At 43.8% G+C, this 13,542-nt stretch overlaps 1 protein-coding gene across 1 annotated transcript in view; it reads right to left on the reverse strand.

Annotated features, from left to right (window-relative positions):
* The window catches only part of ARL6IP6 (ARF like GTPase 6 interacting protein 6), a 147,714-nt gene that overhangs the window by 79,511 nt on the left and 54,661 nt on the right, over nt 1-13,542 (reverse strand). The window contains exon 2 of the mRNA XM_078681727.1: nt 5,007-5,060. Within this exon, the coding sequence (XP_078537853.1) occupies nt 5,007-5,060 (54 nt within the window). The remainder of the gene's footprint in view (nt 1-5,006; nt 5,061-13,542) is intronic.

The following is a 13,542-nucleotide window of genomic DNA, read 5'->3' on the forward strand; positions in this document are numbered from 1 at the left end:
GTCATGAGGCCCTCTCACCTTTAATGAAAAGAAACTGCCCTGGGGGATGGGGTTCACAGGGATTAATAAGGCTTAGCGAGGAGAGCCATGTAGTCCCTGCCTCTTAACAAAAAAAGGCCTTGGGGATGAGGTCACAAGGGCCTTATAAGGCTCGGGGAGAGGGTGCCATGAGCCCCCCATTAATCAAAAATAGGCTCTGGGTGATGGGGTCCCCAGGGCCTAATAAGGCTTGGTGAGGCGGGCTCCCTCCATTAAAATAAATATGGCCCTGGGGAATGGGGTTCCCGGGGCCATAATTGGTTCGGGGAGGGCGGTGGGGGGGCATATGGTCACCCTCTCCTTTATTAAGTTTTTTATTTTAAAGCCCTGGTGTTGAGGTCCCCAGGCCTTGTGGTCAACAACCCCCTCCCCACTGCACATGGCCAAATGTGGGATTTTGCTGCAGGCCAGGCCCTACCGCCAACGCACCGGCACACAAGGCCAAAAGCCATGCGCTGCGGCGGTTGGACTTGCATAAGGTAATTAAATATTACTTAACATTTAAGAAAAAAACCAAGAAATTCACTTTAAAAAAACCCCAAAGGTTTAAGTAATGTTATAGTTAGGTGAATTTGTCAATGACAACATAAACATTTTGAACTTTGAAGAAAACACAGAAATTCACCAGTTATTGTTAGCAGAGCTAACTATCACTTGCGCCCCCCGCTTTACGCTGCTAATGACCTCACATATTACATCACTAATCATGGCATGTTCTATGACATAATTTATGACTGATGACATCATCCAATGAGTGTGCTAGTGAGTTGATGTAATGAGTGATGTAGTATAGGAGGTCATACGCAGTGCATAGCGGGGCCACAAGTGATATCTAGCTCTGCTAACTAGAACTGGTAAATTTCTGTGTTGTTTTTTTTTTTAGTTCAAAACGTTAATGTTGTCCCACACAAATTCCTCTAACTATAACATTACTTTAACCTTTGTTTTTTTCCATGAAAATAAATGTTGGGCCTAGTCTATCAAAATCTATGCACAAGAGTAAAACATATGTTGCGTAAGACAACAACTGGAACCCTGAGGAGGAACACATTTCCTGTTTCATATTCATTCAAAAACAGTTTGATGTTATAGATGTCTTTTAGAACACTTCAATACACCTACACCACAGCAGCCCTCACACATAGAGAAATTAATGAGTGAGCGTGGCAGAGAGTCTGCTTAGTGGTAGAAACCAACAAATCATACGACACATAACATATCCACATATCCACTTTGTCTCCAAAGTAAAAGGTGTATTGTACATCCCTAAGTGTAAGGGGCTTCATGGTGTAAGCCGTAGGGACTATACTGATTTGTCACCCGCATGAAGCATCTGCACACAGTCCAACAGTCCAGCTATCTGTGCGGAGATGCACCTCTGCATCCTAATGATGGAAGGGTGGAATTCATCACATTTATCAATTTAATTTGGAAAATCTCTCTTGGCTCATTACTCCACAAAACTGATGATGGCAGAATAGTTGATTGGGCTATGGGTTGTTATAGGACAAAGGAGATTTACCACAAACAAGTTTCTGCTGCTTCATTGAATCCAGCCTATAACAAGTCACTGTGAAGGGAGACCCAACGAGGCACGTCTCGGGCCGGTACATCGGGATAGCAGGCACTTACCTTCGGGAGCTAGGACCCCTTTGTTTCTTCCACCCATGCCGATCACAAGGAGGATAAACACACCCCTCCGTATTCTGCCCACCCAGGAGACGGGTCCGTATGACGTCACAGGAAAAGGAGGGAACTACCCCGGAAGGAATTGCACGGAGGAGGAGAAAAAGGACCAATGAGGTATCGACAGGCGCGAACTAGCCGGAGAAAGGAGGAAGACGCCAGAAGAGACGGAGAAATGAGAGAACACAGAGCGAGAAGGAGTTGAAGACTCCAGAGGAAACAAAGAAGAAGACAGTGAAGAAGACAAGCCGTGGTGTGAGGATTGGTGGATCCCATAGGAGGAGGCTGGTGAGCAGCCGCAAATCTGGAGAGTTGCGGCAGAGCCGGTGAGTCTCTCAGGTCGGAAGGGGAGGGAGAGGGGTGAGTAGGGAGGGGGGTAGCGGGTTAAAAAACGGGCACAAGAGTTTGTTTTCTTTTTACACTGCACTACCCTCACTTCCAGCGTGACCTCCGGTTGTGAGCTACCAAGTACGTTCTGAGTATAAAAGCCTTCCATATTCCTACCACTTGTTTCCTTTAGGCACAGTAAAAATCCCTTCCCCACAAGTTTCCTTTTCCTCCCATAGTATAGTAAGTCAACCACCAAGGTGCAAAGCGACGGGAACGCCCTACTTTATGGGCATGTGATAGTAGAGAAGACTGACTGCTCCTTCTTTCTTTTACTCTCATGAGTCTCCCATTGGAGAAACCCTGACCGAAGAGAGGACAAGATCGTCAAGGAGTCCACAGAAGACAATGCTTCCATTGGGAGAGAGTCAAGACCGGAGGACGCCCGAAGAACTACACAACCCCTCTATCTCCATATCTAAGACTGTCAATAAAAGTCACCAACTGGCACACTATATACAGCCTCCTCGTCTATTTATCCGGCCTGCCCTCCCACAGTCACATACACTTACCATTTGGAATCTTTTTCTAATATCTTTTCTACATTCCCACAATCACTTGTCACGGCTAGTTGTCCGAGTGTCAACCTCAGAATGATGACATACTTGACACATCACCATAAGATGATTCATACTGTAACATCCGATACAGCAGTGGTGTTGCCCTATTTTCTTTCTCGTTAGTGATTTTCAAAATAGTCTGTTAAACTGAAGTATAAAGATAGGTTGTTCTGCAGTTAAGAACATCTTGGTTTCAAGAAAAATTCTTGTGCATTAAGTCGGCACCTTCTTTTGTGAATGTGCAACTACCACATTTATTATGATGGAACAATGGTGGTAATCCCCACATTTAAGTGATCTAACAAAATTGAGTAGTGCATGTCTATACTAGAGTGCTAATTAATCTGCTTTCTTTTCCAAAGACAAAAACTTCCGGTCACCTTGTCAACTTGCTTGAACTTGAACCACATGTGGTCAAAGGCAAAATCTTTGTGCCTGTAGGCTTACACCTGTTGGTGTGAGCCAAACTGTGATCTGAGCTCTTGCATCATTGAGGCCTGTCCACTGCCGAATCAGTCAGGGACCTGAGCAACTAGGACCTCCAGGTACTAGAGATCTCCATTTTAGTGACAGATGTCATTAACCCTAAACCTAGAGACCGGTTTACCTTCTTGTATCCAGTAAGCTAATTTTCTAAACTCCGAAACAGTGTCCCTTTACCATGCAGATTCTTAGTTACACTACATTACTGATTGCAACTGCATTTGATTCCTTTCTTTGAGTTTGTTGTTAAGTCAATGTTCGCAACCCTAATTTTCACAAACTATCTCGGGTTAAAATATTGTTTTCACGATTGTTAGCTACTGCAAATATATGTTTGCGAACACTGCTGAACCATGCCAATGTTCTTGAAATTGCATTTTGGTGTTTTATATTTAGAGCTGTGATGATTTTTACGATCCCTCAAGTGAATGCCATAGTTTTTACAACTCATTGTGCTACATTACAATTTTGTTGGGTTTGATATACTCTGTATTATTTTATTCCAATTTTCTACTGTAAAATGAGATTCTATATTTTGAGACTTTATTTTATAAATTGTGCACTTACAACTCTGACTGGACCATCACACTCTAACCCAAACCGTTATTGTATTGTACTGCACCTAGACTCACCCAACACCACTTCCCTTGAGCTAAGCATAGGCTACAAGTCTTTGTCTACACAAGAGTCAAAGAGGCCACCTATCCAAAGGTAACTAGCATCCTAGTTAGTGAGAACACCAGTTAGCTGATCTTTAGTACACCATGTTTAATGAAATTAAATCAAGATGCACCATCCCAATATAAAATATGGTTCACACTGGCACCAGTACTCCAGCAATGAACTTTTGTATCTGAAAATTCAATTTAAATTATTAAACATAGCGAGATTTACACCACTGTGGAGAAAGTACTTGACTATTAAAACGTGAGTAAAACGAATACTTTGGGGGGAGTCTTATACAACATGCACTGTGTGCAAACTGAAGGGGTCAGGGGTTCTAGACTGAATTTACAACAGGACACAAATGGTCTCCTGGGCCATTCATCTAGTCTTTTATTACATTTACGTAATGTTTAGATAACCTAGGCACAGGTATCCAACAAGTCTGTGGTCCGAATTAACTTTTTTCTTAATCGTCCAACAAATTCTCTAAGAAAGGAAAAATAAAAAAAATAAAATCAACCAAGTGTATGATTTCTACCATCAGAGCTCTAGACACACTGAAGGGAAGTTCTTAATTAATGTTCACATTTACTAGACACTTTCATTACATCTCTATTTACTGAACAACATTAATTACCACTGTTTTATCCACAGGCTCTTCAGAATCTTTATGGCTCACGTTTCTAGTTTAGATAAATTGGACTGGAAACATTTCCTAATCTTGTCAATTGTCTTGAGACTATTGAAGATGGTCTGCCAGAAACAATTATTTCTGAACCTGTGGCAGAGTGGGTTAAAAGATTAGGCTCAATTTGGGTCTAAAGCCATGAAGCAGTCAAAGGGTTAGCTTGGATGATTGTAAGGAGGGCTAAATAAACTATATAAACAGAAGGGCCTGCTCTTATTGTTAGACAAAGACAGTCACCAAAAAGAAAATGCAAACGTTTTACGGCTAATGCGGTAACCACAATCAAATCACAGTATTAGAGGTTTGTCTCTACAGTGGAGACCAGGAAATTGCTGTATATCAAATAGACAGAGGTAAATGCAGAATAGATGGGTCCAATGAACCTTAGCAGTTCCCAAAGTTTATAATTTAATAACTACAAAATTCTCACTGTAAGTTATTAAACATATCTGGCTGCTCAACAGGTCAAAAGCCGTTGAAAGATCAGCAAAGCATACCCAACAAATGAGTTTCCATTCCATCTTCATTCTTTGTCTTCTCGGACGGCAGCTCTGGAAATAAAAAAAGAATACAAAAATGAACGGTGGTACGTTAAACAAAGTTACAAGAGCCCTTGAGAGGCAGCCGCCCTTATCAGTCCAGTGTTTTACACTTGGCTACTACTCCTCACCAGACCTCAGTAAATAAAGCACTATTAACGTTTCATAGAAGTGTAATGTTTCTGTGTTCCCAATCATATGGTCAGACTACCGATGACCAGTTAAGACAACACTTATGTCTCTAAAACTTCCCTAAAACAGGGTGAGCTTAAACCAGTAAGTTAATTCCACTGATGGAATAGCTATATCTGCATCAATAGGATCAGTGACTAACACAAGGTCAAACGTAAATAAATGAGCGCCATCCAAATTGAGATGATACTGCTGCTCTACACAGAAGTAATTGCATCTGTGATGAGATGCCCAGGAGACTAGCTGTTACTTAAAGCGCATCCGATGTAACTACAAAACTCAGAACATTTATAATTTAGAGCAGCTCTCTAGACTGCCTAAAGCAACTATTAGCTTCACTATCCATTCCATATTGCATTCAGTTTTCCATTCAAAGGCATCTAACTAGAAATATCAGTAATATGAGGAGAATGACCCATATCCGCTAGTACAAGGTCACAAACAATGCAGTCCACTATCTACGTGTTGTCTGTAGAATTCTGCCTTGCTGCTCCTGGATCACTTTCCTCCTTGCTCTGATCATTCACGCACAGACAACTGTAATGGAATCTACTTGAAACTCTGCGCCAAGATTACAACCAAACTTTGTTCGCAATCATGCTGCCTGTCTCATCCTTGTTCCAAATAGTATAGTTCAACACCTTTGCACGTAGGTGACCCTGCATGGACTCACAGTCAAACAAACGGTTGAATTCAAAAGGTTTGGGTACCCAAATATTCTACAAGTAAGCATTTGTATAATGCAGCACGGTCAGCCATAGGGATATTTGGGCGCTGAGGGTGCTGCATCTCTGTCGAAGAGCCAGGTCTTGAGTTGCTTTCTAAGGTCCGCCATGGAGGGTTCTGTTTGGAGGTGGAGGGGCAGATCGTCCCAGGTCTTGATGGTGATATAGGCGAAAGAGCGCACCACGCTGCGGTGGAGGCGGGGAGTGTGTGCGAGGGCAAGTTAGGCAGAGAGCAGGTGTCTTGGAGGCAGGTGGAAGTTCAGTTGATTATTGATTTAGGAAGGTCCTTGGTTGTGTACAGCCTTACGAGCGTGTGTGAGGATCTTAAACTGGCATCTCTTCTGGATGGAAAGCCAATGGAAGTCTGAGGTGAGGGGTGATGTGGGTCCATTTGGGGAGATCCTGGATGAGTCTGGCTGAGAACTTCAGTATGGTCTGGAGTCTCTTGAGGAGTTTGGTGAAAAGTCTGGCATAGTGAGCGTTGTCATCGTTGAGGCGGTTGGTGACAAGGGGCTGTGTGACGGTCTTTATAGTGTTCATTGGGACCCATCTAAAGACTCTGTGAATCATGAACAGGGTGTAGAAACATTAGAAGGTGACTGTGTTTACTTGACATTTCATGGTTAGTTGGCTGTCGATGATGATGAGGTTCCGAGTAAAGTCTGTCGTTGTTGGTCTGAGGTCCACTGGCCACCTGCTGTGGTCCCACGCGGAGGTGTCTTTTCCAAAGATCAGTACTTCTATTTTGTCGGAGTTGAGTTTGAGGTAGCGTTTTCACATCCATTTGGCTATGTCGGTCAGGGTGTTGCAGAAGTTGGTTTTTGTGTTGGATGGGTCCTTGGTGAGCGAGAGGATGAGTTGGGTGTCATCGGAGTAGGAGATTATGTAGAGTAAGTGGGATATGATCACATCTGCAAGGGGGGGGGTCATGTAGATGTTGAACATGGTGGGGCTTGAGGGGGTCATGTAGATGTTGAACATGACCATGTAAGGGATGATACTTAGGGCACTCCGCATATGATGTCCTTGGGAGTGGAGGTGAAGGATGTAGGCGGATGCTCTGTGTTTGTCCTGAGAGGTAGGAGGTGATCCACTTGCGGGCGTGTTGCTGTATGCCGATGTTGTGGAGTCTGTCGATGAGGATGTGGTGGGAGATAGGGTCGAATTCCGCAGAGAGATGGAGGACGATCTGAGGACGATCAGAGAGATGGAGGACGAGGCTGTTCTTCTGGCCTCCTTGACGCGCCGGTGGTAGTCCCTGAGGGCTGCTTTGTGAGTGGCTCTGTTGGAGGGATCCTTGGTGATTCACCATCGCTTATCGGGTTGGGGACAGTTCCCCTTGGTTGTGCTGAGCTCTGGGGTATACCAGGAGGCTTGTCTTGAGGTTTTGTCTGGCTTTAGGGGTACACTGTCAGCGCATTTGTTCATCAAGGAAGAGAAGTTGTGGATGGCCTGGTGAAGATCTGCTGACGTTTCGGGTGGTGTGGAGCGGAGTGTCTGAGTCCACTGGGCCTATGTTACCTTTCCCAGCTACGTGGGTGGAGCAGTAGTGCTTGGTTAAAGTGTGCTGGGGGTTGGAGATAGTAAAGTTGAAGATGGGGTGGCCAGTCCAATGGGTCTGTCCTTGCCAAACTGATGGGATTCATTTATTTTTTGACGCAAGCACAAGCCACAAAATAAACTAAAACAACATGCTGATGGCTAAGTATAGTCATACGCTTGAAGCAGTTTCTTCCCAGTGGAGGAGGCTTTTGATGTCGCCTGTGGTGACGATCAGCGCGGTATCAGTGATGTGATTGGCTTGAAACCCAGATTGTAAAGGCATCGATTAGGTGGTTTCGTTCTAGGTAGTCGGTGAGTTGTTGGTTGATTGCTTTCTCAAGTACTTTGGCTGGGAATGGGAGCAGGGAGATGAGTGGGTAATTTATGAGGTCACTGAGGTTGCCAGCGGGCTTCTTTAGGAGGGGTCTGACCACTGTATGTTTCCATCAATTTGGAAAGTTGCTGTGGAGATGGCGGCATTCAGGATGCTGGTGAGTTCTGTGCAGTTTATGTTGACTCCGAGGTTGAAGGAATAGTGAGGGTGGAGGTTGGTGGGTGCTCTGGAGTGGTTGGATGACATGATGTTCGTGGTTGTCTGGGTATAGAGTGGAGACCAGGTTAATGTTCGGCTGGTGTTCGTAGGTTGGTTGAGGTTGTAAATGTAAATGTAAATGTAGTTGAGCTTATATAGCGCACAGCTACCCGCAGTGGGTTTCCCGGCGCTTGCTTAGGGAACCCTTCCTGGTATTCCCCTGTGAGATAGCAGGGTATCCACAAGGTGAAAGTCAGGCATCCCGCCGCGAGGGGCCGTTGTGGAGATTAAGCAAGCTATTGCCCAGAGTCGCAGAGTGTGAACCCGTGAGTCGAGGAGGCACCGGGGCGAGAATTATCGAGTCCGTGGAATTTTTAGCCCAAGACCCGTCCAGGACCGATCTCAGATTCCGGGTCTGCTGCCTCTAACCCTGAGCCACACTTCTCCATGATGTTCGTGGTTGTCTGGGTATAGAGTGGAGACCAGGTTATTGTTCGGCTGATGTTCGTAGGTTGGTTGAGGTTGTCCAGGCCAAGTATGGTGGGTCAAACTTGTTGTAGATGGTGACAGTCTTGCTGTGGAAGTAGTCTGAGAGGGTGTTGCAGAGTTGTTGGGATGGGTGGATGTGTTCCCTGTGGTTGCCGGGTTGGAGAATTCCTTGATGATTTTGAAGAGCTCCTATGTGTGGTTTGCCGCGGTGTCGATGTGGTTAGTGATGGCTGTTCTTCTGGCCTCCTTGATGCGCCGGTGGTAGTCCCTGAGGGCTGCTTTGTGAGTGGCTCTGTTGGAGGGATCCTTGGTGATTCACCATCGCTTATCGGGTTGGGGACAGTTCCCCTTGGTTGTGCTGAGCTCTGGGGTATACCAGGAGGCTTGTCTTGAGGTTTTGTCTGGCTTTAGGGCTACACTGTCAGCGCATTTGTTCATCAAGGAAGAGAAGTTGTGGATGGCCTGGTGAAGATCTGCTGACGTTTCGGGTGGTGTGGAGCGGAGTGTCTGAGTCCACTGGGCCTATGTTACCTTTCCCAGCTACGTGGGTGGAGCAGTAGTGCTTGGTTAAAGTGTGCTGGGGGTTGGAGATAGTAAAGTTGAAGATGGGGTGGCCAGTCCAATGGGTCTGTCCTTGCCAAACTGATGGGATTCATTTATTTTTTGACGCAAGCACAAGCCACAAAATAAACTAAAACAACATGCTGATGGCTAAGTATAGTCATACGCTTGAAGCAAAATAGAATCAACAAGAATATTACCACTATACCTAATTTTAATAGAACAGTATGGGTGCTTCCCGGCAGCTTTTGTACCTTTTCTAACTACATCTGCCTATCTTTAGTTTTATTGCACATCACAGGAAAATATGATTTTTAAACACACAAAGAAAAATGTATTTTGGCCTTAAATGACTGCATCTGGAGAAATAGTTTAAACACACAAGATGGCAAAAATTAAAAGATACAAAATGGAAAGAATGGATAGGCAGAGTAACATATTGGCCCACCAGAACCGGCACTCAAGTGCAATTCTTTGTATGCATATCTGCAAAGGAGAGCAAGCAAAATGTAGTTATTCATGGAACAAGGGAGTCAATAGATGAACAGGCTGACCCAAAGCCTGTCTCTCCATCGTTTTTTATTTATAATGTTTTATTTCATGAGAGTAACAAGACAGCTAAAGCAGTCTGCATGCCAGATCTAACCTAAAAATGACTTTACCATATCTGCCAGCCAAATGTCCACTGTTGGCTACCCAAAACAGAGTGCCCTGGTTTGGAAAAAGTTAGTTTTTTGCGGTTTAAACTTTATATGTTCATGGTTATCCTCGAGGAACCAACTCTTACCCTACCACTGCAACATGCTGCGCAACTGAAGGATTCACTAAAGGAATGACAAAAAACATTTACCAGCAGGCCGGTGGATGCTAACATAACTAACTGATGGTCTGAGCAGATTGATAAAGTGTCACATTTAAGCATACATCTGGTGCATGGCCTCTCTTCCTCTGCTCCTTAACCCTACTCACCACCATAGTTGTGGAATGTGGTGGCAGAGATACAAAACCAAACTCACAAATCATTTTCCACAACTTTTACTTTGACACAGATAAATAACAAAGTAAGCACAACAAAATAGAGACTTCAATGTGAAATTACATTTTCTTTGAGATTTAACAGGAGGACAAGGAGTTCTACTCCAGCAGTGCACAATTTGCTAGGTAAAATCACAAACACACTTATTGCTGAGGTAAAAAAAATGATGCATAATTGTCAAGAACATCCACAGCTACACTTCCTAAATGGCCCTGTATATTTCCACTACAGAACTGTAAGCCAACATGCTCTGATCACAAGCATATTGAGAGGATACAGTGAACTCAAAATTCAACTTTAACTGTTGTTCACAATTAGAACATTGGAATGTTGTGAGCAAAAGCGGCTTTAGCGGCAGTTTTCTGCCGCAAAAGCGGCTTTAGCGGCAGATTTCTGCCGATAAAAGCAGCGATAATTTTATCGCCTATGTTGATAATATGCCCCTATGTTATTTACATTTCTTTGCTGTTTCAATCATTCCTTTTCTGTTACTTCTTCTTTTCTGCTTTCTGTTTTTTCTCTCTGTTATTCCACGTGTTTTAATCTTATTTTGAACATTCACTCACATTCTCTAAGAAACTCTTGTTTATTATTCTTCTACTCTCCTTTTTTTCTTTCACTTCCTTATCTATTTTGTTTTTCACAATTATACCCTCTTCCATCTTTTCTTCGGTAAATAGATCTATTAAACAGTATCTCTGGTTTACTCCCTATAGCTGTCTTTCTTTTAACATTACTCTCGGTTTCCTTCCCTTATACTTATTCTTTTTTTGTAATTATTTTTTTTGGTTTGCTTCCGGTTCGCGTACCGGCGAGCGAACCGGGAAGCGAACCAAAAGAAATAGAGGTTGCCAGAGTGCTAAACATTCTAGCAATTTTTTTATAAAGGGGAGGTAGTTCTGAAAAGAACTTTTTCTTTATTGTTTTTGTTGTTTTATATTTTTTAATTATTTTTCTGAACATTTTTTTACTTTTTTTGTATTTTTTTAACGATTTTATATTTTTTTTGTTTTTTTGGGGGGGGGGAACAAAAATGGTTCATTATAAAGGGCTCAACAGGAGCAAAAAAAAAAAAAGATAATTTATTTTCTGGGGCGTTTTGGACAGTTGTGTTTGTCAATTGCAGCATTTATTAAATTTACGCTACTCTCTCTGTAGCAAATCAATTTTTCGCAATAAATGCATACAAATTTCACTTCCCCAAACTTCAACTGAATATTTGGGACAGTCTCCCTCGCCTCTGGTCCCGTCAGTGCCTGTTGATGAGATGTACTGGCCACAGGACAGGGGTTATCGAGCAGGTCACGTACTTGCGCAGCACTGTAGTTGTTAGGGTGCCACCTCTCCATATGGCGATGCATCGTATAATTGCCATAACTATATTTTTTATCTGTCCCTCTGGACAGATCATTTTTACATACAAGGCAAGTTACGTAGCGGGCATTCACTTTTTTTTGGCCTCAGGATATTTAAAAAATTGCCAAATAAAATTCTCTTTCACTCGGGACCTCCTAGGCTCTTCTGGCAAAAAATGCCCCTCTTCTTCTTCTCCCTCTTGTTCCTCTTCTTCCTCCTCTTGCTCAACCATAACCTGAGGAGGTGGTCCTCTCTTCCTATGAGGTGGTGGTGGTGGTGGGGGTGCACCAGCTGAAGCTACAACACTTGCCATCGCTAAGTGATGAAAAAAGGTCTTCCTCTCACAAAGATGAAAGTCAGAGTGAGGAAACAAGGATGGGTTTTCATCATTTGGGAAAAAAAAATAGTTCTACACCAATGAAAAGTGTTATTTTTAGGTCACATGACCTAGCCTTACATCATTAGGAAACTGAAAGTGAAATGAACCAATGAAAAGTGTTATTTACAGGTCACATGACTTGTTACGCTTACGTTACGCGATCCGCGCCGCGTCCCGGATCGCTTCCGGGAAGCTGCGCTTCGCGCCTCGCTTCGCGCACCGGAGCACTTCCGGGTGCGCTGACGCGGCGCGTCATATGACGCTTAACGCGACACGTCGCGCTTACGCTACACGTCACGATGTTGTTTTCTAACGCGGCAGTTGCGCAAACGGAACGTTTCCCGGTTCGCGGACCGAGTCGCGGCACCAAATTGAGCTAACGGGAAGCTGCCCGGTTCGCGGACCGGGAGCGAATCAAAAAAAATAATAAAAAAAAATACATACTTTTTTTTTTTATTAAAAACATATCAAATATATTTTTCGATTTAAAGAAGAATACATTTTAAAGCTTTTGATATTTGCTATTAAAAAACCATTAAAATTCACTGAAAAAAACCATAGGTTATAGACCATATATAGTTAGGAATTAGCATTTACAAAACCTTGAAAATTCACTGAAAAAACCATAGGTTATAGACCATATATAGTTAGGAATTAGCATTTACAAAACCTTATTTTACTCACACAAAACCATTGAAATTCCATATATAGTTAGTTGCACTAACTATATATCGCGCACCCGCAATCCACTGCTGATGATGTCACATATTACATCATTCATGACATGGTCAGTGACATCACTGATGACATCACTGATGACATCTCAACAGGCAAGTGCTCTTGGTATTTGTAGTTCAGAAGACAACGATCCTTCTCAAGTGAGCGCCGTGGGTATGGGTAGTTAAAACAATGCTACCCCAGTGGGTTTGCAAAGGGGCGCAGTCGAAAGACCTCCTGTTTACACACTCCTGAAAAGCGGTGTCTCCCGTTCATGATGCGCAACCTGGGTTGGTCACACAATTTGATCCGCAGCAGCAGAGGGGCATCTTCGCGACCGGGCTGGCCGCCTTTAAATCAATCACACAAGGAACCCTTTTGAAGAAGCCACACACGGGAAAGTTCACTCCGTCTTTATTCAGGATCACAGGTAAGGGTACGAAGCACCTCTCTTTCACAAGCAGCCTGACGCGTTTCGAATGCAGTTCATTCTTGTTCACAGGCATTAACTAACCATTCTCAACAGCTGCGTTGCCTTCTAATCCCCGTTGGAGCTGGAAGTCCCGCCCATGGGGCGTCAACAGGCAAGTGCTCTTGGTATTTGTAGTTCAGAAGACAACGATCCTTCTCAAGTGAGCGCCGTGGGTATGGGTAGTTAAAACAATGTTACCCCAGTGGGTTTGCAAAGGGGCGCAGTCGAAAGACCTCCTGTTTACACACTCCTGAAAAGCGGTGTCTCCCGTGTGTGGCTTCTTCAAAAGGGTTCCTTGTGTGATTGATTTAAAGGCGGCCAGCCCGGTCGCGAAGATGCCCCTCTGCTGCTGCGGATCAAATTGTGTGACCAACCCAGGTTGCGCATCATGAACGGGAGACACCGCTTTTCAGGAGTGTGTAAACAGGAGGTCTTTCGACTGCGCCCCTTTGCAAACCCACTGGGGTAACATTGTTTTAACTACCCATACCCA

The sequence above is a fragment of the Lissotriton helveticus genome, chromosome 3_1, assembly GCF_964261635.1.
Source record: "Lissotriton helveticus chromosome 3_1, aLisHel1.1, whole genome shotgun sequence".
NCBI lineage: Eukaryota > Metazoa > Chordata > Amphibia > Caudata > Salamandridae > Lissotriton > Lissotriton helveticus.